The sequence below is a fragment of the Thamnophis sirtalis genome, unplaced genomic scaffold (assembly GCF_051295495.1).
Source record: "Thamnophis sirtalis isolate CommonGarterSnake01/CBP01778 unplaced genomic scaffold, rThaSir2_p1.2 scaffold_5, whole genome shotgun sequence".
Lineage (NCBI taxonomy): Eukaryota > Metazoa > Chordata > Lepidosauria > Squamata > Natricidae > Thamnophis > Thamnophis sirtalis.
This window is the reverse complement of record NW_028261385.1, coordinates 54991961-55017479: the sequence shown is the minus strand read 5'-3', so window position 1 is coordinate 55017479 and position 25519 is coordinate 54991961. Positions and strand designations below refer to the sequence as shown.

Here is a 25519-nt window from a genome sequence, read left to right as displayed (position 1 = left end):
TCATCAGGCAGGGAAGAAATGGCGGAGACCCTCTCAGCTCTTGAGAGTTGCGCCCCTTCCTGGATCGGGATGCTTTGTGCACAGTCACTTGTGCCCTCGTCCTTTCTCGTTTGGACTACTATAACGCTCTCTACATGGGGCTGCCCTTGAAGAGCACCCGGAAGCTTCAACTGGTCCAGAATGCGGCTCCGCGGATTATCATGGGGGCACCTAGGTGCTCCCATATTACACCCCTTTTAGGCAGACTGCACTGGTTGCCGCTTGTCTTACAGGTGCGATTCAAGGTACTAATTATGACCTTTAAAGCGCTCCATGGCTTAGGCTCAGGATACCTAGAGACCACCTACTGCCACCGGTAGCCTCCCACCGTCCATTGCGATCCCACAGAGTTGGCCTCCTCAGGGTGCCATCAGCCAGAGTGTCGGCTAGTGACCTCCAGGAGGAGAGTCTTCTCTGTGGAGCGCCTTTCCTCTGGAATGAGCTGCCCCCGGAGCTTCGTATAATCCCCGACCTCCAGTTCTTCTGACGCGCCCTAAAAAGTTGGCTTTTCCAGCAAGCCAACCTCTCCTGAACAAAACAAGATAAATTATTGATCACTGTTAATTTTAATTCGATTTTTTTTTAAAAAAATGTCATTGTCAATTTTAATTGGGTTTGGGATATTCTATTTAAAATTGTTTTAACTTTGGTATTATGTGTTTCTTTTAATGTTGTACGCCGCCCTGAGTCCTTGGGAGAAGGGCGGCATATAAATCTAATAAACCTAAACCTAAACCTGAACCTCTTCCCTTCAAGAAGGCTCCTCCTGCCCAATTGCCCCTCGATCTCATCTTGTGTCTCCTTCCCAGAACTCTCGGATGAACATTTCCAATATTTATGGGCAAGAAAGCGGTGGTTCAAATGCAGACAGAAGAAAGAAATATTGGACTCGATGGAGGAGGCAGAAATTTTGGATACCATCTTGGAACATCTTCATCCTCTCCAGGTAAGCAGGGGTCACTGGGGTCCCGGAAGTCCTTTGTGGAGAGATTGCGGAAGCCACTGCTGCCACGATGGAGATAACTGACCCCCAAAGTAGACAAAGGTGGTTCTGGAGAAGTGGCTGTACGATGGGGCCCTTGGTGGGAGGAGCATGGAAGGACCATGGAATGATCGCCTCAACCATTTCAGACTTCTCCTGAACATCAGGACAATGCGATCCTTAGAGTCTGTCACCAGCCCTGGAACGCTCCCAATCCATGGAGAAAACCCAAAGAAGGTGGAGATTTTTGCATATCTGGGATCCCACCTCCAAGGCAAAGGTCTTCTGACCCAGGCTTCCTTAAAAAGCAAGAAGTAGAGTCTTGGTCACAACTGTGAATTCCTTTCATTGAGAGTCAGCCAGGCTTGGCAAACAGTCTTTCAGAGGAATATTTATCTACACGAACCTTATCTCGCTTGGAGAGCTGCCAGATAATCAGTTTCCAAACACAGGGCAAGGCAACACTTGGCACGGAGTCTCTTATAGTCACAAACAGAACTTCCCACTCTTGAAACAGCCAACCAACTGAATGCCTAAGCCCTCGTCTGAGCTTCCCTCAGTCCCCAGGACTGACCCATATTCTTCTCCAACCTTCTCATTGTCCCACCCTATTGCCAGCTCCACTGGAGTGCCACAACAAAAGGGAACATTAATGGAAAGGTGCAAGCAAGGATGAGTGCAGTCTGGATGCATTGGCAAGAACTCACTGATGTGTTACTGGACACACAGATGCCAACCCGTCTTGAATCTAAGATCTACAAGAGAACCATCCTCCTGTTGCACTGTATGGCCCTGAATGCTGGGCAGCAACAGGAGGGAGCAAAGTCTCTCTCCATGCCATGGAAATGCAAATGATCCCTTGGATATCGGGCACCTCCCTTTCTGACCACATCACACATGACACCATTTGACCACATTTTGGTGTGGCACCAATTACAGAGAAGATGAGAGAAGTCTGACTCTGCTGATAAGGACACGTCCCGAGAGCAGCACCTTCCACTGTGGCCAAGGCTGCCAACCAACTAGAAGTCAGTGACTGGTGACCTTGTGGGCATCCAAAATAAGGATGGCAAGAGGCCATCAACAAAAATACGGAAGCTGCAGGCCTTCTCCCAGGTGATGCAGGTGACGGAGCTAAGTGGCCCTCAATGATCCAAAACTGGACCCTGCACCTGTGGGAATACGCTAGGAAGAAGAAGATGGGGCCCTTGGTGCTCCCTGGACTTGGTTCTTTAGTTACACAGATTTCATGACGCAACTACATCATCAGTGCTGGTGAGTGTGATGTTTGCTCCCTGCTTATTTGGGGCAAGCTACTGTGTATAAACAGAGAGCAAACTTCACTCCCCTCTAGTTCTGATTATGTTTTCTAGTTGGGCCATGAAATATCTGCAAGAAAACCCTTCTTCTCCTCCACTCTGAAAACCTTGTACTCCCTTGTACTACTGACAATGTTCCCTATGTGAGGGATGCCCGAATTAATCATGAGCCTCAACCCAACCTTCAAAAGAAATCCAGTTATTTATTAGGAGCTTCATATCCATCCCATCCAAATGGAGCCAACTCTGACCTCACTTTTTTGCGTGCTAGCTCTGACCCTGTTTCCCCCTCCCCCAAGGTGGGTCATCAGTCGACGAAGCAATTTCACAGGTTGTAGATGTTGATAAATCAAGGACTACCAACCTCTGGAGACTGGTTGCTTCCTGGCCATTCCAATCGGAGGAAAAAAATCCAGACACTTCATCTCACCATTTGTGGCAGAGCTTTTCCTTCTGTTCCTCTCAAAAGCTCTCTTGGCTCCAGCTGATGCAATCCGGATGGTCCTTCTTAGGGGCTTTGTGTCTGTCCCAGCTAGAAAAGTCGAATCAATGATCCGATGCACCCTGAGGCAGAAGGGAGACCAACCCTCCCCTTGGAAACACAGAAAAACCTCTTCCTTCCTCTGCTCCTTCACTTCCTCACAACTTCTTTTTTGTTGTCCTTGTTGTCGTTGTTGTCAAAGCAGATTCCTGCAGACCACAAAGTCACCAGGGGGAAAATGAGTGGATGGCAGCCCATCAGCCAGAAGCTTTCAAGGCAACAAAGCACTTCCTACTTCTTGTCTAAAGAGAAGGTAAATATGCTGAGCTTTTCCCCTTTTAGGGCGCCAGTTGTCTTAGACAAAGGTCAGAAGAGGACAACTTGCTTATCTCCATCAATTTTTATCTCTTTTCCTCTTCTGTGCTTTGAAATCTAGGGTAGAGTTCCAATCCATCCATCTCCCCTTTCCATATTCCGCTCTTGCCATTGCCAACCCCGCTCACTTTGTTGTCAGTATCCACAGTTTTCTTATCTCTTTGCTCATTTTGTCCTTCCATCTTTCAAATTCTGTCCTTCACTTTCTTCATTTGCTAAACATCCTCAGTTTCTCCATCAGATTTTTCTGTTTTGTATTCCATATTCTCCAATCTCTTCAATTCTCTCTGTCACAACTAATAGATTTTGAATTTCAAACATAATCATTTGCAATATTACAGTTTCTTTTTTTCTGCTGGGCCATTCTTTCAATTTTTCAGATACTGCCACTGTAGGGTTCAAGGCTATTTTAATAAACTTCAAACAGGTTCATTTATTATCTTTATAGATATATTAGTTTGATAATATGATATTTTATATAAACAATATATGGAGATTATGAGAGGAGGTTTAAAAGCTTTATCTAGAATATGTTATAAAGATGTATTGCGATTGGATGATTTTAGGATGATTTAATGGAATATTATCATATAATCCTATTCTAGATTTTGAATATTATATATAAAAGGACGTAAAAACAATTATAGTCAAATTAATGTTGAGATATAATAATTGCAATATACATGAATATAGGTGAATTTAAAATATGTGATTTGATATGAAAAGCAGGTGATGACTATGGAAGAGATGCATGGAAGTACCGTAACCAACTGACACACTTTCTACAATTTGTAATGGAAGATGGCTTTTTTATTTTTATTTTTGTGTTTGTTTGTCCTTGTTCAGAAACAAATAAAAATTGTTTAAAAAAAGAGGACAAATTCCTGTAGCCAACTCTACACTGCCCACTAGTCACGGCCAACTGGCTGTGGGTTAATTCAACAATTCAAATGTTTTCCAATAATGTTAAAAGTCATTTTAACGTTTGTCGTTTCATTTTGTCTCTCCTTTGGCATCCTTTCTTTGATGCTTATGCATCCTTTCTTTGATGCTTCGATATTAGACAGACAAATGAATATTAGAATTACAGACTTGGAAGGGGGCCTTGGAGATCTTCTAGTCCAACCCCTTGCTCAAGCAGAAAACCCTTTACCATTTCAGGCAAATGGTTGTCCAATCTCAACTTAAAAGCCTCAAGTGATGCAGCACCTACAACCTCTGGAGGCAAACTGTTCTACTGGTTAATTGTTCTCACTGTTAGAAAGTTCCTCCTTAGTTCTAGGTTGGTTCTCTCCTTGATTAGTCACAGACTAACATAATAAGAGAGTTGGAAGGGACCTCGGAGGTCTTCTAGTCCAACTTTCTGCTCAAGGAGGAAACCCTATACCCTTTAAGGCAAATGTTGTCCAATCTCTTCTTAAAAATCTCTAGTGAAGAAGCACCCACAACTTCTGGAGGCAAACTGTTCCAGTCATTAATTGTCTTCATTGTTAGGAAGTTCCTCCTTAGTTCTCCTTGATTAGTCACAGAATTACATAATAAGGGAGTTGGAAGGGACCTCGGAGATCTTCTACTAAGATCTTCCACTAAGAAGTTTCTACTTAGTTCTAGGTTGGTTCTCTCCTTGATAAGTTTCCATCCGTTGCTTCTCGTCCTGACTTCTGGTCCCTTGGAGAATAGGTTGACTCCCACTTCTTTGCGGCCACCCTGAGATATTGGAACACTGCTATTAGTGCAACTCTTGTTCCCTACTGAGTGGGCCATGGCGGGTAAGCCATGCTTAGTTGGAAATGGCCCTGTGCTTGACCACACTTGCTCCTTTTCTGATCATCCTTTGTCCTGTTCTTCCTTTTCCTGGATGATGGGTGGAGCTCCCTCAGACTCACAAACTCTTTTTCCAACCTTCAGATAAACCTGTACAAATATTATGGCTTCAAATTGAGGAATACCAAGCAGAAGGACCTTGTAAAAGATCACCTCAAGAAGCTTCTGGCAATCTCACTTGAAGACGAGACAGACAGAGAGGTGAGTGGGAGTGGGCTTCCTGTGGGGGCTGAGACCTGCAACTTTGTGGGGTCCTTGGTGCTCTCTGAGCTTGGTTACAAGAAATGTAAACCTTTTGCGACCCAACTCATTTCATCAGTTCTAGAAGGGAACAGGATTTGAAGAGGGGAGGTGAAGGGAGGAGAAGAGAATAGGAGAGGAGAAGGAGTGGGCGGAGGAAGGAGGAGGGGAGGAGAGGAAGAAAAGGAAGGAGGGGAGGAGGAGGAGAACTGTGGGGTTTTTGGAGTAGGAGGAAGAAGTCTGTGGGGTCCTTGGTGCTCTGTGTGCTTGATTGCTTTCTTGCAGACATTTTATTACCCAGTTAGGTAATTTCATCAGTGGTAGAAGGGCCTGGGGCTTGCAAAGAGGAGGAGGAGGAGGAGGAGGAGGAGGAGGAGGAGGAGGAGGAGGAGGAGGAGGAGGAGGAGGAGGAAGAGGATGATTAAAAAAAGAAAATGCAAATATCCTAATTCACAAGCATTGCTTTGCCTAGGGAATCTCGGAGAGCATCCACCTAGCTGCACACCATCATCTTCCCGAAATTCTCTTGGTTCTCAGGGAGGTCGGTAACATCGCACAGCCCAAGAGACCATCTCTCTTGGAAGACTCCCATGAGGTAAGACAAGGGATGGGGTTCCAAGGTCCAAAACTCAGTAGAGAAGAAGGCTGGGGGATTCTGGGAAGGAAAGTCCTAGATGTTTAGAAGGATGGATGCTCCAGGCGATCTGGTCTCTTCAGGCTAGTCATAGATCTCAAAGACCTGAGACCAGCGCTGAGATTGTAGGTGGGGCTGGAAATTCTCCACCTCCATCTCCTGGAGGACCATTTTATAAGTCTAGAGAAGATCATGAATTGTCCAACAAACGTCTCAAGTAGACTCAAAGGTGCTTTTTCAAAGGGCTTGGACTTTGTTTGTCCTTGAAGACATTTCGCTTCTCATGCAGGAAGCTTCTTCTGTTTTGACCAAAGTCAGAACTGAAGAAGCCTCTTGGATGAGAAGCGAAACCTCTTCAAGGAAAAAAAGAAGTCCAATTGCCTTTGGAAAAAAGCCCCTTTGGGACAACCATGACCTGGATGACTAAGAATCTCCATCTGTTTCCATCCATGGCTTCTTGTCTTGTCTTCTGGTGCTTTGGAAGAGAGTTTGACCCCCTCGTTTTTGTCCTGGCAGGACCCACAATATGTGTCTGACAGAAGGATTAGGACAACATTAATCCTCTGCTATGGACAAGCAGCCCAGGGAGCCTCCCCTGAAGACCTGGGTGATTTCATCCAACCCATCGTGTCCGAAATGCTTGTCCAGTACTCCACTATGAACAAGGTAGGCTGGTTTCCACTGGAATTTCTCTGGATTTCAGTTGATGGTGAAAAAATATAAGAAACGTCTGTAAAAACCAACCAAGCTCAGGGAGCACCAAGGGCTCCACAGTTCAACCCTGAGCTACAAATATCCCCTTTTGGTGAACAAGGACAACCTGACTGCAGTTCTTAGAGGTTGCTGGGGAGAATCTAGTTTAAAACAAGTGACCTCCAGCTCCCAGTTATGCCTCCCATTCAGATCTGCTTCCTGTTCCAATTGCCCTGGAGATGATGAAATGCTAGGGGTTTCTTTATCTATGGTCATATCACATTCATTACACTCAAGGCAGCGCATTATCCTCTTTCTTCCTTTTCACACAACCACAACAACCCTGTGATGTGTGTTGGATTGAAAGAGAAGAACTGGGCCAGATGTGGACTCACCCAGCTGGCTCTCATGCTGAAGGTGGGACTAGAACTCACAGTCTCCTGGTGATTGGCTCAGACAGTTGACTTTCATGGCTATAGTGGGACTAGAACTCTCCATCTCTTGGTGATTGGCCCAAAGTCTTTCAGCTGCCTCTCATGCCTAAGGCGGGACTAGAACTCTCCATCTCTTGGTGATTGGCCCTAAGTCTTTCAGCTGCCTCTCAGGCCTAAGGCGGGACTAGAACTCTCCATCTCTTGGTGATTGGCCCTAAGTCTCTCAGCTGCCTCTCATGCCTAAGGCGGGACTAGAATCCAGAATGTCCAGGGGGTATTTTGATTGGGAGCCCCCCGGAGTTCAAGAAAAAACTGTCAGCTATGTAAAGGTTGAAATAAATAGATGCACCCTCTTCCCTCTGGTGTCTTCTCACCTCACCCTCTTCCCATTTGGGTTTCCCAGGACGAAGGCCTGAAGAAAGCCTTCATGAGGTCCATCATCATGGTCACCAAAGCGGCTGCCCTCAGCAGGAGGCAAGACCTCCATCTGCCCCAGAAACAGGAATTGGTCACCAAGATCATCGTAAGTGGGGACGGGGGGCAGGTGCTCCTGGCGCATTTAAGTTTGAAAGAGAATTTGAACTGAATTTAGTTCTAATCAATTGGGCCCCAAACGATTCTGTTGCTAAGTGGGACAGCTGTTAACTGAATTCTGCCCCATTGTATGACTTCTCTTTCCACCGTTGTTAGCTGAATCACTGCCGTTAAATTAGTCACACGGTTGTTAAGTGAATTTGGCAACTCCTTTGTTTTTATTATTAGTATTTATTTTTATATCCATAGACAGACAGACAGACAGACAGACAGACTGACTGACTGACTGACTGACAGAAAAATAGATGATGATGATGATGATGATAGATAGATAGATGATAGATAGATAGATAGATAGATAGATAGATAGATAGATAGATAGATAGATAGATAGATAGATAGAGTTCTGACCCCCTCCTCCATCCAGTAACGAATGCCAAGACAAATTTAAATGGAATGTACTTTATTAGCAAGACACCAAAACCTCGGTGGCTGAAAGCCAAGCATAACAACAGATAAGGACCTTGGCAGCAACTCAGACAAGCCTCGGCAGCAATCCAGCCTGCCAATCTAGTTACAAAAGTTCTCCAACTTTTAATCAATGCGTTAACTTCTGCAAGAGGGTCGTGTGTACAAGCAGTCCTTTTTATAGTCCGGAGAGGAGCCTATAGTCTGGAGAGGAGTGCAATTACCTCCTGTAACTGCGCAACTGTTCCTGGCGCCTAGTAGCTCTTCAGTGCCAAGCATCCAGGAACAACTCACTGCTGACCTCAGGCTTACTCTCCCTTGTTTCCTCCCCACTGGTCCAAGGCTCAGGCGCCTGGTGGCCAATCAGCTTCTCTATGCCCTGCTTGGAGTTGGAACCCTGTCCAGGGTCCTCCACATCCTCCAGAGCCGACTCATCGGGCCCCTCGCTGTCAGAGTCTGGTGGCAGCTCCAACGGCTCCTGCTGGGTCACAACAGATAGATAGATAGATAGATAGATAGATAGATAGATAGATAGATAGATAGATAGATAGATAGATAGATAGATAGATAGATAGATAGATAGATATGGATGGTGAGCGAGAGAGAAAGAGAGAGAGACAGACAGATAGACAAATATTTAATATATAAAGTAGAATGAAAAATAGAAATGGGAAATTAGGGGAAGAAAAAAAATGCATTGAAACTTTCTAGAAGAAACTACACAGCCAATGTCCAGAATGGCAGAGGGTGGAAGTGTATAACATTAAGAGCGGTGGATTTAATTCCCAGAATTCTCTGGCCTTTAGGGGTCCTGAGAGTTGAAGTTCACAGGTCGTAGTGAAGCCCTAGTTACACATCCCTGACTTAAACCATGGTCAGGAGACACTGCAAACTGCCATCAATGCAGGCTGGTTCCCAAGCGACCAAAATATGATCCTATGATCCCTGAGGAAGAAGAGCCTCTCAGAACTTCAAATCTGGGTCATAAGTAGTCCTTGGGTGTTAGAATTAGAAGAACAAAGTTGGAAGAGACCTTGGAGGTCCTCTAGTCCAGCCAGGAAACCCTATACCACTTCAGACAAATGGCTATTTGGAAATGAAAATTTCCCCTTAGTTCTAAGAGGGATCCTGCAGAGATCCGTCATAATTTTAAATGGTGGCTAAGTGACCAGTTGTAAGTTGAGGACTTCCCATGTCAACCAGGAAAGGCGTAGAGATGGGAATAGTGCCAGCTGGATGGTGGCCACATCTCAGGAGCTTTCTTACACGTCTTTCCTTCTCCTTTCAGGAAGTCATTGAAGATGAGCCCCTGATACCCTTGTCTGTCACAATTCTCCATCAAGCCATCGTCACCATCACCTGCATGAGGTATGTACCTGCACCACCCTCATCTTTCCCCCAGCTGAGGAGGAACTTGGAGTTGCACCAAGTGATGGGATTTCCGTGGAAAGTCCCCGTGCTCTAGAGCATGGGGGGTGGGTCAAACTCCATTTCATTGAGGAACACATCAGGGTTCTGGTGGGTGGGTGGATTGATGGTTCGATGGATGGAGAGAGAGAGGGAGGGAGGGGGAGGGAAGGATAGATAGATAGATAGATCCAGGAGAGCAGGAGTTCAAACTCCATTTCATTGATTTGCTGGAAGAAATGTCCTTCTGGTTTCGGCTCCAAGTGAGGAATAAGACATTGGAGACATGGAGGCTGCTTGGAAAGATGGTTTTAATGGTGGACAGGAGCACATGGCTTGAGTCCTGAACAGAAAAGGTGATAACGTGCTTCAATGTTGGTGGAGAAGAAGAGAAGGGCTGAGGGAGGGGCTTGCTAGGCTTTTTATAACCTGTTCAGTCCCACCTCTGTTTCCTGTTCCTGTGTAACAAATGTATTCTGATTGGTTGTCAGACTCCCATGGGGCCATGCAGGGGCACCTCTCTAGGCTGCGTTTTGAATCCAGATTTGGTTGAGTTCTCAGATGCCATTGGGTGAATTGGGTAAAGGGCCAGTATCATCATGCCTTAATCCCATCACTTGGAGCTGAAGGGGAGGATTCTTTATTATGTAAAGGGAGTAGCTTGGTCATCTTAATGGCCCATTGATAAAGGGGGTGGGGGCAGGAAGCTGCAGGGAGCTATTCTCTCTTCCTTTTCACATCCAGGGAAATATTCTGACTTTTCAATATTTCCTAGGATATTTCATTTTTCTGGGAGAGGGCGGGGTGATAACTTTCCATAGGAGGACACATCAGGGCTGTGGTGGGTGGGTGGGTGGAAGGATGGATGGATGGATGGATGGATGGATGGATGGATGGAGAGGGATGGATGGATGGATGGATGGATGGATGGATGGATGGATGGATGGATAGATAGATAGATAGATAGATAGATAGATAGATAGATAGATAGATAGAAGATTCTTTACACTGAGAACAATCAATCAGTGGAAGGGTTTGCTTCCAGATGTTGTGTGCTCTCCATCACTCGAGGTTTTCAGAAAAAGAGAGGACAAGCATCTGACTGGGATGGTTTAAGGACCATTAAGCAAGAGTTGGAGTAGAAGACATCCAAGGTCCCTTTTAGCCCCCTGAGTCTAGGATCTCCTCACACCTCCCTCCTCTTTTCTTGTCTTTAATCAGCCGTATGAAGCCCTCCTTGAACTCTGAGGTGAGGTCTGAAGTGGTCAACCAAAGCATCCGGAAGGTGTTTTCATTGCCAGCTCTCAAAGTAGCCACAATGAAAACAGATAGCCAACCCCCATCATCTCACTCTCAGGTGAGCAGTCCAGATGGAGCAAAGCAATAGGGGATCCACCTGGAAACAAGGATGCAGTGAACAGGATTCCTGATCTCCTCAACAGCCCTGGATCCATCCCTCGAGCCAAAGGTCCCCTTGGCTTGTCCCTTCCTCTTTGGTCTTGAAAGTCTGCTTCCCCTTCTCGTTCTACGTTTCTGGATCCCAGGAGTCCCTATTTTGAAGCCCTAAACATTTCCAGGGGTTTTTCCTCCCCATCATTTCTCTCTTCCTCCACTTCTCTTTTATCTTCTGGTTGAAGGATCTTCTCAAGATCAATTCCCATCTCCTCCCTTTGCCCCACAACAAAAGAAGGGCCATGGTGGGGCAGAGCAACCATGGTCTGCAGGCACTAGCTATGATTCCTAGCAGAGGTGGGTTCCTACCAGTTTGCACCAGTTCGGTAGAACTGGTTCGTCAAATCCACTGAAACGTTTAGAAGAGGTTCCACCATTGGACCCAGAAAGCAGGCCACACCTACAGAAGAGGTTCCAAAAAATTTTGAAATCCAACACTGACACACACACACACACACACACACACAGAAAGAGAAAGAAAGGAAGAAATAAATAAAGAAAAAAAGAAAGAAAAAGTGAGAGAGATGAAAGAAAAAAGGAAAAGGGGACAGAGAGACAAAAGGAAGGAGAGAGAGAAAGAGAGAGAGAGAGAGAGAGAGAGAGAAAACACCTGGTCAGCAAGCTACTTCCACCAGGTCATATGGCTGGCAAGCCACTCCCACAAAGGAGGCCACACCCACAGAGTAGGTTCGAAAATTTTTTGAAACCCACCACTGATTCCTAGGTAGTCTCAGATAACCCTCAGAATTCACATGCTTAGCAACCGAATCAGATTTATGATAGTCGGAGTATTATAGGGTCACATGACACCCCTACTGTGACCTTCTGACTAGTAAATAGGGAAGTTGGATTCACTTAACAACTGTGTGACCAACTTAACAACCAAAGTGATACATTTAACCCCTGTGGCAAGAAAGTTCATAAAATGGGGGCAAAATTCACTAATGTCTCACTTAGCAATGGAAATTTTGGTCTCAATTGTGGTCGTAAGATGAGGACTGCTTGTATTTGAATCTCCCAGAACTGTTAAGGAAGAAAAAACGGCCCTGCAAGGTCAGCCACTCCATTTACTGCAGACCTCTGGACTTCAACTCCCAGAATTCCATGGCTGGCTCAGGAAGGTTGGGAGCTGCAGTGCCCCAGTCATAAAGGGGACATCACCTCTGGATTTCTGCCTCTTTCAGGAGCCGTTCCTTCCTTAACGCCCCTCATTCCTTCTGACATTTTCTCCTTTTTTTTAGGATTTCTATCATCAAATAGCCACTGCCTGCAACAACATGCTGACCGGATTGCTGTCTGAAGCTCCCAATTTGGATGCCCTGCAGGAGATCCTGATGGTAAAGAGAGATCTTTCTTGGGGTGGGTCGCCCGGTCAGCCAGATGTTCAGGCTGGATTTGGCCCTTCTGTCCCCCTGTGGAGTCTGTGGCTCTTCCAACTGGGAATGACCCATTCCTCCTTTCCTCCCTCTCCTTCGTTTCCCCTGGCAGCACACAAATCCCTGGATCGATTCTCCCAAGAGCCACGAGAGATGGAGGGCCCTCAAGGCCATCAAGCACCTCTTCAAGTTCGTTTTAGAAAATGTCAATTTCGATGTAAGTCTCCCTTTGGGATGAGAAGCAAAATGTTTTCAAAGAAAGGAAACCCCCCAAGAAAGTCCAGCTGCCTTTTGGGAAAAGCACCTTTGGGATGTGACCAGGAGGATACAAGGAGTCCTGCTTGAGCAGAGGATTGGAGGAGAAGACCTCCACGGTTCCTTCCAGCCACTGCGGTTCTGTCATGCTGTGATACTGAGATTCTGTAATTCTCAGGTTCTGTGATTCAAAGATTCTGAAATTCTGAAATTCTCAGGTTCTGTGATTCAAAGATTCTGAGATTCTAAAATTCTCAGGTTCTGTGATTCAAAGATTCTGAGATTCTGTAATTCTCAGGTTCTGTGATTCAAAGATTCTTATATTCAAATATTTGATAATTCTATGATTCTATCATTCTGTGTATCTAAGATTCTGTGGTTCTGTGGTTCTTATTCCCTGATTTCAGCCGGCTGAAAGCTTCATGAGCCCCCTCCCCTTCTCTCTCCTCTTTCCCCTCCTTTCCCCTTCCTTTCTTTAGACCACAGGTGACTTTTCTTTGCTGGGACAACTGGTGGCTTTGCTGGCCCTGCACATTGGCGACAGCAGACCAGAAATTGGCCGGATATCCGCAGAGGTTGCCTACCACCTGCACCACCTCCTCATGAGCAAAATGGGTGAGAACTTTGGACTCCAAGGGTTGACTTGCTGCAAGAAGACCAGGGATGCTCCCTGCCCAGGAGAGCATTGGGTGGCACAGTCTGTGGCTTAGCCAAGAAACGTTGGGTCGTTGGGCTTGGCAGAGATGCCTGGAATTGGCAGTTGATATTGGCATTTTTCAGGGCCAGGGGTCCTTTTAAGAAGGCGATTCTCACGTTGTGAGTCAGCTAGGGAGGAGGAAGAGGAGGGGGGAGAGAGAAGGAACGATGAAGAGAGGGGCAGGGAGCAAGGAGGGGGAGGAGAGGGAGAAAGGAAGACAGGGAGGAGAAGGAGGAGGAAGAGGAGCAGCAAGTGGAGGAGGAGATGAGAAGGGAGGGAAGAGAGAGGAAGAGAGGGAGAGGAAGATGAGGAAGGGGAGGAGGAGGAGGGAGTGGGGGAGGAAATCAAGAGGGAAGGGAAGAGGAGGTAATGAGAAAGTAGCGAAGAGAGAGGGAAAAGAGTTAGAGGAGGAGGAAGAGGAGGAGAAGGACAGCGGGGTCCTTGGTGCTCTCTGAGCTTGGTGGTTTTCTTCTTGACATTTCATGACCCAACTAGGTAACGTCATCAGTACTTGAAGGGAGGGATCTTTTCTCTGTGCTTCCATAAGTATTGATGGTCATCCCCCCTGATGATGTTCCCTAGTTGGGCAATGAAACACCTGCAAGGAAACCCCCCCCAGGTCAGAGAGCACCAGGGACCCCTCAGGTCGACCCTGAGCTCCAGATCTTCTCTTCTCTTGCTATGATTAAAATGACCATCAGACGAAGGAAGTTCCCAGGTTCCGAAGGCCAAAATCTGACCTTGCGGTTTCTTCCCCTCCCTCCCAAGCAAAAGAAATGGACAAGAAACAGAAGAACATTGTACATTTGCAGAGGGAGGAATTCCTTGTTTCGGGCTCTGGGATCTTCCACAACAACATCTCCAAAATGGCGAAGGTATGTTTTGGATCAGCCTTTGGCCTGGCTTCCTTTTCCTCCTCCTCCTGACCCGGAGAGCCTCAAAGGAGTCAATCTCACAGTGGGGATGGCATTCTCCCAAGATTGGGCTTTGGGTACCCCTCCCCCCAATGCCTAGGAGGAAGAAAGAGTAGCTGCCATGTTGGCTTCTTTGACTCCATCCGAATCCCACCTGATGGAGGACATGGAATAAGGCTGCATCTCTACACGATGTGCTGTCCCCCAATCTGGGTCAAAGTCTCAAGAGAAGGGCGTCAAAGCTCAAGGCATCTCTGCATGGTCTCCTTTCCTTCTCTCCGATAGGCTTTTGGGAAGCATCTCAGCCCATTGCAGCTAACGCAGCTGCTCTTGGAAACCCTGGGGGCTTTGACACACGTGGACATCTCACACTCTGCGGGGCTGCTCCTCAACGCCATCCTATTGGAGTTTGGTGATGAGGAGGAAATGAAGGAAGTAAGGACATTGCAGGGTTTGGAGCAAAAGGGATGTAGGAGATTTTGTAGAAAACAAAGATGAGAATGGCTGAGACCTTTTTGGCTCAGTGATGACACTTCTTCTGGTTTTAAGAAGGCTAAGGCTGGATAGGAGGCCACTGAGCGATCCTAGGGCTGTTGAGAAAGTTGTCCAAACCTCCCAGAAGAAGGTAAGGGCAAAACAAAGGAGCCATTTTTTTCATGAAAAATAACATTTGGTGAGCCAATGTGGCAGTGGTGAAGGCTCCAGATGTTTTTATGGCTTTGTCAGCCGCCTTGAGTCGTCATGTGCGAATAGGCGGCAATATAAATCTCCTAAAATATACCAATAAATAAAATATCACAGGCAGCTGGACAAATCAGGAGTTTTTTAAAAAAAACGTAGGGCAAACTTTGACATTGTGGGGGCCAATTTATTTTCCCCAATGAGTGGAAGTTATCATCCCTACTGCATCTCCAATGGAGACCAACACTGAATCTCATCCTCCAATCTCTCTTTTGCCATAGCTACCCATGATCTTGAAGGAGATCTACCAGCGTCTCCCGAATATTACCCACCCAGCAACCAAAGCCCTCGCCCTCAAGGCCGTATGTCACTTGGCCTCCAAGAGGGTCAACCAAGTTGTGGACATATTGCTGGAATCCTCCGTTGGCTGTGATGGGTAAGAAGAACTTCAAGGAGATGGGCATCCTGTTGTCTTGGATTCCTCAGAGTCTCTCAATCCTTTACAATGGGGTGAATCCCTGTTGTCTTTGAAGCCCTATATGTCCTACGACCCGGGTATCTGCGAGACTGTCTTCTGCCACATACCTCCCTCAGACCAATAAGATCGCACAAGTGAACCTTCTCTGGGTGCCGTCAGCGGGACAATGCCAGCTGGTGGCGCCTAGGAGTAGGGCCTTTTCTGTTGCCGCTCCGGCCCTATGGCATGAGCTGCTCCCTGAGATCTGGGCCCTGCCCACTCTCATGGCCTTTCGCAAAGCCATTAAAACCTGGCTTTTCCGGCAGGCTTGGGGCTGTTGACCCCATGATTGAGGTCCAGCCCCCTCCTGATTGGGTGTTTGTTGAGTTTCCCTTTTTAACCTTGTTGTGCCCAATTGTTTTTAATAATTCTTTTTAATTTTTTTCATTTCTGTAAGCCGCCCGGAGTCCTTCGGGATTGGGCGGCATAGAAATTTAATAAATGAAATGAAATGAAATGAGCTCAGGTGGCGGAAGAGGGTGGAAGTTGGTTCTCTAAGCTTCTGCGTTGGTTTCCAAATGTTTTGTTACCAGGCAAGGTAACATCTTCAATGGAGTTTAAGGAACGCTAGTGCTGATGATCTTCTGCCTGTAAGGGCTTGGTGTGGTCAGTAGGTCTTGTGATGGAAAGGTCACATCAGGTGTGGGTTGTCTCAGGTCAGGGTCATATCAAGTGAGGGTCTTCTGATGGGTCTTCTGATGGACCAGGTGAGAGTCATATCAAGTGAGGGTCTTGTGATGGGGAGATCACCTCATATTGAGGGTTATGTCAGGTGAGGAACTTGTAATGGGTCTTCTGATGGACCAGGCGAGAGTCATATCAAGTGAGGGTCTTGTGATGGGGAGGTCACCACAAATTGAGGGTTATGCAGGTGGGGATCTTGTGATGGGTCTTGTGATGTGGAGGTCATGTCAGGTGTGGACCATATCAAGTGAGGATCTTGTGATGGGTCTTCTGATGGACCAGGTGAGAGTCATATCAAGTGAGGGTCTTGTGATGTGGAGATTGAGGGTTATGTCAGGTGGGGATCTTGTGATGGGTCTTGTGATGTGGAAGTCATGTCAGGTGAGAGTCATATCAAGTGAGGGCCTTGTGATGGGGAGATCACCTCAGATTGAGGGTCATGTCAGGTGAGGATCTTCTGATGGGTCTTCTGATGGACCAGGTGAGGGTCATATCAAGGGAAGGTCTTGTGATGGAGAGGTCATGTCAGGTGTGGATCATATCAAGTGAGGGTCTTGTGATGGGGAGGTCACCTCAGATTGAGGGTCGTGTCAGGTGGGGATCTTGTAATGGGTCTTGTGATGGGGAGGTCAGTAAAGGTCGTGTCAGGTAAGGGTCTTGATGGATGTTTTGATGGGCCATGGGTGTGTCACAGATGAAGTCTTCTTGTGGGAGGTCACATCAGATGAGGGTCGAGATGGGAATGAACTTTGAAAGATATTTTATGACTTTTCTTGTCACATTCGTTAAATGAATCACTGCAGTTGTCAAGAGGGAAACATGGTCGTTAAGTGAATCTGACTATTCAATGTGCTTATTAGAAGGTCACAAAATGTGATCACTTGACTTTGGGATGGTCATAAATTTGAACCAGTTGTCCAGGAGTCTGAATTTTGGTCAGATGATCCTAAGGATGCTGGAAAGTGTGAAAACTGGGAATAAGTCACTTTTTTCAATGACGTTGTTTCTTTGAATGGCTCCTGGAGAAATGGTTGTAAGTCGAGAACTACCTGTGTATATATATTTTTCTGGCATGAGAGCCATTCATTTGGACTTCGGTTTTCCAATCCTTCCTTCTGTTTGGGGGTGGGGGGTCATCTCTCTGGCTGGCCGTCTCTTCCGAAATGGGGAAAGGATCTGATTCCCTCCCAATCGGTTTCTCCCCCTCCGCAGAAATGCCAGGGAGATTTGGGAGGCGCTGGCTGAAGACCCTTATGCCAATCTGAAGATCATGAAGCCCCTCATGAAAAGGCTGGAAGACCAAGACCCCAGCACCGATGCCCTCTCAAGGAGGAATAGCAAGTCCTTCATGCCCATTGCTGTAAGCCCTCCACTGGTGGCTCTCTTTCCCTTGGATCTAGAGGTGGGGAACACCTAAGGGAAGGGGAGAGGGAGGCAGTGGGAAAACTGCTGGGGCTAAAATTGGAGCGTCATTTGGCATAAGCCCCTCCTCCTTTTTAGGTGGAGGCAGATGTTTCTCTTCCTGGGCTCAATGAGAATGTATCTGTCGAACAAAACTCCTCATTGGCAACAGAAAGGGCATCTGGCCAGTAAACCCTCAGCTCCGTTCAGTTGGCCAGAGTCCACCCTGCAAGGGATTCTGGGGAAGAGGAAGAAGGTGATGAATCTAAGTAAACTGGGGAGCCCAAGGTGACTCTCCCTTCATTCCATTTCTAGGCCACCAATGCCCTCTCTTTCCTCCTGTCCCTCCCGAACGCTGCTGAGCTCCTCCCCAACAAATTCTCCAACCTGCTCCTCGCCCTGGTCACGCAGCTGTACTTCCTCCTGGGAGCCAGCAAGAGTGGATCCGGGAGGTCCAGCAGAGTCATGGACCGTTCAGAACAGATCAACCTCTTGAAGTAAGGAAATCTCCTGGGACCAATCTGGATCCAACTGGATATAACTGAAAGGGGAAGAAATAAAGGGAGGCTGATTTGCTATTGTGTTTTGTGGTTGTTGCACAAGCCGCCAAGTGAAAGCTGGAGCTCTCCTGAGGGCAGCGGGAGGCCGGTTGGGGTCAGGGGAAGCATGGCCTTTGCAGGGGGCATCAGCTGAAGCATTGGCACCGACTCTTCTCCCTTCCTTTGATTTAGCACGGCAGTGGAGGCGATCAAAAACCTCATCCTCTCTGCCGGATACAATGAGGAGTATGAAGATTTGACGACGCTGGGATGCTGGAAGATGCTCTTGAGCCCAGATAGTCTGTTTGAGGCCATTTTCCACCTGGTCCGGTAAGAACTTCAGAGTCCAAAGAACTTGGCCTTGAGTGGCAGTGGGTGAGAGAGGGAGGGGAGGGCTGAGGGAGAAGAGGAAGAAGAGGCAGAGAGAGAGAGAAAGTGAGGGAGAGGGGGAAGAGGGAGGGAAGGGGGAGGGAGAGAGAAAGAGAGGAAGAGGGAGGGTTAGATAGAGGAAAAGGAGAGAGGAAGGGAGAAAGAGAGTGAAAGAGAGAGGAAGGGTGGTCAGAAGGAGAGGACGAAGAAGAGGCACAGAGAGAAAGAGAAAGAAAGGGTGGTTGAGTGGGAGGAAATATAGAGAGAGGGAAGGGGAGATAGAGGAGAGGAAGGGGAGAGAGCGAAAGAGAGGGAGGCGGAGGGGGAGAGAGAGGGAGACAAAGAAAGGAGAGGGAGAGAGGAAGAGGAGGGAAGAAGAAAAAGACAGAGAAAGAGAGGGAGTGTCAGAGGGAGACAGAAGGAGAGAGAGAATGAGATGTAGAGGGAGGGACGGAAGGAGAGGGAGGAGGAGGGAGAGAAAGACAGAAAAAGAGAGGGAGGGTGAGAAATTCTGTAAATGGACTAATTCATTGAGTAATTCATTTATCCATAATTCAGATAATCATTTCTCTAGCTTGGTGATTTTCTCCTCACTCACCAGCAGATCTTATCTGATTTCTCCCTATTTGATCTTTAGGAAACTCTTTGCATACAATAAAGTGGAGATGAAGATGATGTTCAGACATGCCAACACCTACCTGCACCATCCCGACTTAAGGGAGAAGACAATTGGCATGGTGTTCTTCTCGGAGGTGAGGATGCACCACAACATTGTGGAACTCCAGGAAAGTTGTGCAGGATTCAGGGGGACTTTATGATTAGGAAGTTGAAGTTGTGGGGGCTCCATCACTGGAGGCTTTGAAGAAGAGACTGGACAGCTGTTTGTCTGACATAGTAGATGGTCTCCTGCTTGGTCAAGGGGTTGGACTAGAAGACTTCCAAGGTCTCCTCTTACTCTGTTAATCGATGGAATTGGAGAGAAGGAGGGAGGGAGGGAGGGAGGGAGGGAGGAAGATTCAATGACCCCAAATTCCGTTTCCTCTTTGCATTATAGACAGTTTTGTATTGCCATTCTGTAGTCTTCGACATAAGACCGTCATAGAACCTCCACTGGTCACTAAGTGATCGCAGAAACCCTCAAGCCAATGCCGTGGTCATAAACTTAGGATAAACCAGATATTTCAGTGATTTTCTTCTACAGGTTGTCCTTGACTTATGACCACAACTGAGCCACAACTGAGCGACTTATGACCACAACTGAGCCACAAATTTCTGTTGCTCAGTCCCTAAGCAGGTTTTGTCCCATTTTACCACTTCCTTTACCACAGTTGTTAAGTGAATTGCTGCCGTTGTTAAGTTAGTCACACGGTTAAGTGAATCTGGTTTCCCCATTGACTTGGCTTATCAGGCGGTCACAAAACGGATCACGTAACCTCAAAACACTGCGACCGTTAGCATGTGAAGCTGACATCACAAAGATACGATTTCTTCTCTCCCTCGTAACTTTCTCCAGTCCTTCCTTCCTTCCTTCCTTCCTTCCTTCCTTCCTTCCTTCCTTCCTTCCTCTCCCTCTCCTCACTTTCCCTCTCCTTTTCCCTCTTCCTCTACTCAATAATCAATTTTAAGGAGTATTAAGGGGTGATATAGTCTATATATCAACAGATTCATATATTATAAGAAAACAATAAAGGGGGGGGGATTAAAAAAACAACCACCCTACTCCTTAATCTTAATCTCTTGAGCTGTTTTGGAATAAAAATACCTTCCTCCAAGATCAGGAATCTGTTAAGCCACTCGCGACTCCTGCAGCTTCTCGCTTATTGCATGTGTTGAAGTTCTTTTAACCCAAACCAAAGATGCCTTTTAAAAAACAGGTTTACATCACATTCTTATGCATGCCAGTTCTGTGTGTGAGGTAATTTAAGGTGGTTCTGACAAGTGTCGTCGGCATCTTCATATTCGGTCGCATGGGCAGCAAGCCACTCCCATCTGGTCACATGGGCAGCAAGCCACTCCCACAAAGGAGGCCACACCCACAGAGTAGGTTCGAACAATTTTTGAAACCCACCACTGCTATGGTCGTGCCAAACCAACCTTCTCTTCAGTCTTCCCTACAGGAAATCTTCGGTTTACAAAAGTCTTTCCAGAAACCCCTCCGGATGCCAGATCCAGCTGCTCTTCATGGAGCTCTCCATTCAAGCAGCCATTCGTCCTGGCAGCTAGCCCCACACCCTCTGTTCTTTAATCTTTTTATTGATGGAATTTTTTTCAAACGCTTCTTACTTTTTAAACTGGACTGGATTTTTTCTTCTTCTACTACTTTCTTTCTTTTTCTTTTTTCAATTCTCTAGTGCATATTCTTTTTAAAAACTTTTCTTTTTCTCCTGAAGTTTGGAATATAAAGAGGGGAGTAAAAGTAGAAGAAAAGAAGTTACACTGCCACTTAGAGGCTTGGAGGCTTGGAAACATTGTTTTTCTTTTTTTTTCTTTGCACATTTGATTTACATTTCAAGGTCTCTGAGCTTCTTTATTGAAAATGATAGACAGATGAGCAGGGACGTGCAGTCACTAGAGGCAAGGGAGGCAGAGCCTCCCCAGTCTCCTGAGAGAAAGGAAAGAGTTTTAAATATTTTTGCTTCTCGCCGCTGCCGCGCTCTGCCGCCTCGCCCCTCACCTCCTCCGTCCCCGCTGACATTCTTGGGAGCAGGTCGGGTGGCTGGCTGGCTGGGATGAGAAGAGCGGTTTGTCTTTGTGCCGGCCAGCCGGCCGGCCAAGCAGGAAACAGGTCGGGTGGGGGTGAGTGCTGGCTGGCTGGGGAGGGACTCACCGCTCTTGCCTCACCAACGGTATCCTTCACCGCACGTCACTGCAGATGAGCATGGATTGTTTATACAGGTGCTCCTCTGGGGTACTATCAGTAAAAAGAAAGCCTTGAAAGATAGAAGAATTGCAGTGAACTTGTTTGGAACTTAATCAAAAAGCCTTGGATTCTATATAGTGGCAGTGTATACTATCTGGAGGAATGTTGCAACACGAAAAAGAAAAGAAAGAGAATGCAGAATATTGAACAAAGAACAGAAGAATTGAAGAAAAAGATGAACAAAGAGATAAGAAAATTGGTGATATTGACAGGAGATTGAGGTTGGAAAAGACAAGAGTGGAATATTGTTATGGGAGATTGATAGATCAGATTTCCAAAATATAGAAGAAAAAAGGAAAAAAATTGGGCAGCTCTAATGTTAGAAATTTTGGCAGAAGCATCGGTAATAACCAAAGTGAAGTTGATGCAAGGAACAGACGAGGGGTTTCAAGTCTTTACAAGATATGCAATGAAAAACAAGTTGCCAAGAGAAGTCCATATAAGATCTACCAAGAAAGCAATTAGAACACAAATACTACAAATGGCAAGAGATATAAGATTTCACAACTATTGGAAGGATACAGGATGATGTAATGAAGTGCTATAATAAAAACTAATTTAGTTAGAATATTACGCATAAAATGAATAATAGTTATAGTCAAATAAATGATTAATAATGAAATTCTATATAAATTGTAAGTGAGGACTATGGAGAGGATGCATGAAAGTTTTGTAACCACAGATCAATAATTTTATATAGAATACAATGTAAAGATGTAATATTACTGGATGGTTTTAGGATGATGTAATGAAATGTCATAATATAAATCTATTCTAAATTTAGAATATCTCACATAAAGAAGTAATAATAACTATAGCCAAATAAATGTTAAATAATTATAATAATTGTATACATATATATTAGATTGATAATATGAGATTCTATATAAATTGTAAGTGAAGACTATGGTGAGGAGGCACAGGAGTTTTGTGACCAATTGACATACTGTATGTGACTGGAGGGTGGTTTTATGTTATATGTTTATTTTGTTTGTTTAAAAATTAAAAAAAAGAAAAAAAGAAAAAAAAAGAAACACTGTGACCGTCATAAATACGGACCGTCAAGTACCCAATTTTTGATCAGGTGACTGTGATCAATGGTCATGAGTCTGAAAAATGGAGTTGTCCCTTTTATCAGTGCCATGGTGACTTTCCGCCATCACTATATGAGGACTGTCTTTTCTTTTCCTCTCCCCATAATGGCTGAATGTGGCATCTCTTCATAGAGGCTCTGAGGAAAGTTCTCTTCCTTTGCTTGGTTAATAATCCATCACTCCACTCTTCTTCCCCAGCTTCTCTCTCACCCGGAGCTTGGACACTTGTTCATCATGAAGGACATCCTCAGGGTCCTCCAAAAATGGATGGCTGAGCCATATCCCCTCATCCAAATATTTGCTGTTCGTGGTCTGGGGTATCTTCTCCAGCACCCCTTTGAGGTAAGAGATGGGGGGGTAGGAAGGGAGGGACTTTCAAGGGAGCAGCAGGTGTGACCTCACTCTCTAGGAATTCTACAAGGTTAGGAAGGGTAGAAGGAGGAGAAGAAGACAACCACCAGAAAGAGGATGCCCTCAGCTACAGTGGCCTCTCTTCTACAAAGATGGAGGCATCCCTGGAAGATCTGAAGGATCAATTTGGAGACAGATCCTCTTGGAGGACATCCAAAGCAGAACAAGAAGCAATGGATGGAAACCAATGAAGGAGAGAAGCAACCTAGAACTAAGGAGAAATTTCCTGACAATAAGGACAATTAACCAGTGGAACGACTTGCCTCCAGAAGTTGTGGGTGCTCCAATACTGGAGGCTTTCAAGAAGAGACTGGACAACCATTTGTCCAGAATAGTGTAGGGTCTCCTGCTTGAGCAGGGGGTTGGACTAGATGACCTCCAAGTTCCTTTTCAACCCTGTTATTCTATGTTCTGTGGGCTTCTCTGTGTTTGTCATTCCTAGACTCAGAGAACTCCAGTGACCATGTTTAATCGTTCCCTCTTTTCCCTCCTTCCTGCAGAATACGATGTTAGAGCCGGTGCTAGTCCCTGTGGTCAACTGTGCTTGTCACCCAGACAAGTCTGTAGCAAAAGAATCACTCCGGACGCTTCAGTTCCTTTTCCGGCATCTGAATGCTCAAACCTATGGATGGAAAGCTGTCAACCTTATTCCGGTCCTGGGGAATTATTTTGCTGATGTACGTCAACCAAATCACAACAAACTAATCCACCACCCCCTCTCTCTCTTCCTCTCCCACCCTCCCTCCCTTCTCTCTTTTTCTTCCACAAAGATCGCCTGGGTACCATCTGAAGAATTCTAATTTTATCAAAAAGTCTTAGAAATAGTTCAGCAACAACTGTGTTGTTCTCATCTAAAAGAGTGTGTGAGCTTGCAGATTATCATTGAGCCCTTCCAGAGAGCTGGAGAAGTGCCAGATGAGGTGGAAGAGAATGAAGGTTGCCACTCTCTTCAGCTTCACCAAACCACCATCAATCACCCTCCATATTTATTAAAAATCCCGATTGGTGTTGCTTGATCTCAGACACTTTAAGGTGTGTGGATTTCAACTCTGCTGGCCTGAGAAGGTTGAAGTCCCCACATCTGAAAGCTGCTCAGATTGGGAAACTCTGGTCTCCATCAGTATTTCTCCCTCTTGGCAACTTGGAGAGGTGAGGACTTCAATTCCCAGAATTCTCCAGCCAGCATACTGGAGTTGGAGTCCTCACATCTGAAAGCTGCAAAGATGGGAACCCCTCGATCACACCATAGAGGTTGGTCTGCAAGCCTTTTACACCCATGGCCAACCATTGGCATGGCCTTGTCTAGAGAAACAGTTGCCAGACTCCCCTTGCTTTGTCTCGTGAGTGGGAAACTGAGGCAGATCAGATGAAGAGGATGGGAGTTACGAAGGCTTTTATTGTAGGTTTAGTGGATCCCTCCCTGCCTTTCTCTTTAAGGAAACAAAGGAGAATCAAATGTGAGACGTTTTCTCGCCTGAAATTTCTGCTCTCAGATTTTGCTCAGCTGACTGTTAGAATTAGAATAAGAATAAGTTTATTTATAGGCCGCCCTTTTCCCTGAGGGGACTCAGGGCGGCTAACAACTTATATGGGAGGGATACATACAATAACATATAACATAACACATAATTAAAAGAATAAACAACATTCATTCAGCATTCGGGTGGGGGCGAATTATAATCTTTACCCCCAGGCCTGACGGGATAGCCAGCTCTTGAGGGCTGCGCGGAAGGTCTGAAGGGTGGTGAGGGTACGAATCTCCACAGGGAGATCGTTCCAAAGGGTCAGAGCTGCTACAGAAAAGGCTCTCCTCCGCGTAGTGGCCAGCCGGCACTGGCTGGCAGATGGCACTCGGAGGAGGCCTAATCTATGAGATCTAATAGGTCTCGAGGAGGTAATTGGCAGGAGGCGGTCTCTCAAGTGTGTGTTGCAGTTTGTTCTTCTAGGTTCTCACAACACCTCCCACTTCCTAAATGCTATTGGAGGGACTGACACATTTCTCTTCCTTGTAGGAGGACACCGAGTTGCGCAACACCTCCATCACCCTTTTTGGCCTGGTCTTAAAAGGGGTCAAGAGGGCAGAGGGGAATCTGACCAAATCCATCCTGCACAACCTGATTCCTCTCATAATCCAGTTGGCTAATAGTTGGACCCGAGAGGTGAGTTGAAGGGCGGGGTCAACTAAGTTCCTGCTCTCTTCATGCTCCCTTCTCCATGAGACCACGCTGTACCCCCATCTTTACTCAGAGCAATGTGGTTGCATCATGTGGACCCTCTGGAAAAGGCAAAGAAATTCTGCAAACCTGAAGTTGTGAGGTCCTTGGTGCTCTCTGAACCTGGTTGTTTTCTAGCAGGCCGTTCCGGACCCAACTAGGTGACAGCATCAGTAGGTTGGAGGGGAGGGTTTGATCTCTGCTTAATGCTGGATCATTTTGATGTGGGTGTAGGTTTTCTGTTGGGTCATTCTTGGATTAGGGGGTTGTTTTCTTCTTGATGGTTTCCCTGGTACCAATATAATATGATCAGGGTTGAATTGTGGGGAACTCTGGTCTTCGGGGGCCCCCTTGCCCTGCCATAGCTTCCTCCTGGGGTGGCTCATCTCCTTTCCCACCCCTGAGCAAGGAGGAGGCTGGGCTTTCTCTGCAGAAGATGGACAACCTCAGAACCGGCTCCTCTGACGCCTCCTTTCCTCCCTTGGCCCAGATCTCCAGGAACACCCTGATCTCCTGCATCTCCTTTATGAAGTGGGAGGAGGTTCCAGAGACTTTGTTTGACTACG

The 25519-nt window shown here is 46.3% G+C and overlaps 1 protein-coding gene across 1 annotated transcript; it reads left to right on the top strand.

Annotated features, from left to right (window-relative positions):
* Positions 1–931: 931 nt before the first annotated feature.
* LOC148045380 (maestro heat-like repeat family member 5) lies at positions 932–24948 on the top strand. The gene is made up of 21 exons (XM_087715097.1): positions 932–985; positions 3027–3134; positions 5105–5221; positions 5733–5855; positions 6411–6560; positions 7425–7544; positions 9312–9391; positions 10652–10787; positions 12124–12219; positions 12371–12475; positions 12993–13128; positions 13979–14085; positions 14410–14559; positions 15087–15241; positions 17219–17366; positions 17723–17904; positions 18139–18276; positions 18953–19067; positions 22528–22671; positions 23241–23417; positions 24753–24948. The coding sequence occupies exons 1-21, from the start codon at positions 932–934 to the stop codon at positions 24906–24908; spliced, it is 2697 nt and encodes an 898-aa protein (XP_087571223.1). The 3' UTR covers positions 24909–24948.
* The last annotated feature ends 571 nt before the right edge of the window (positions 24949–25519 follow it).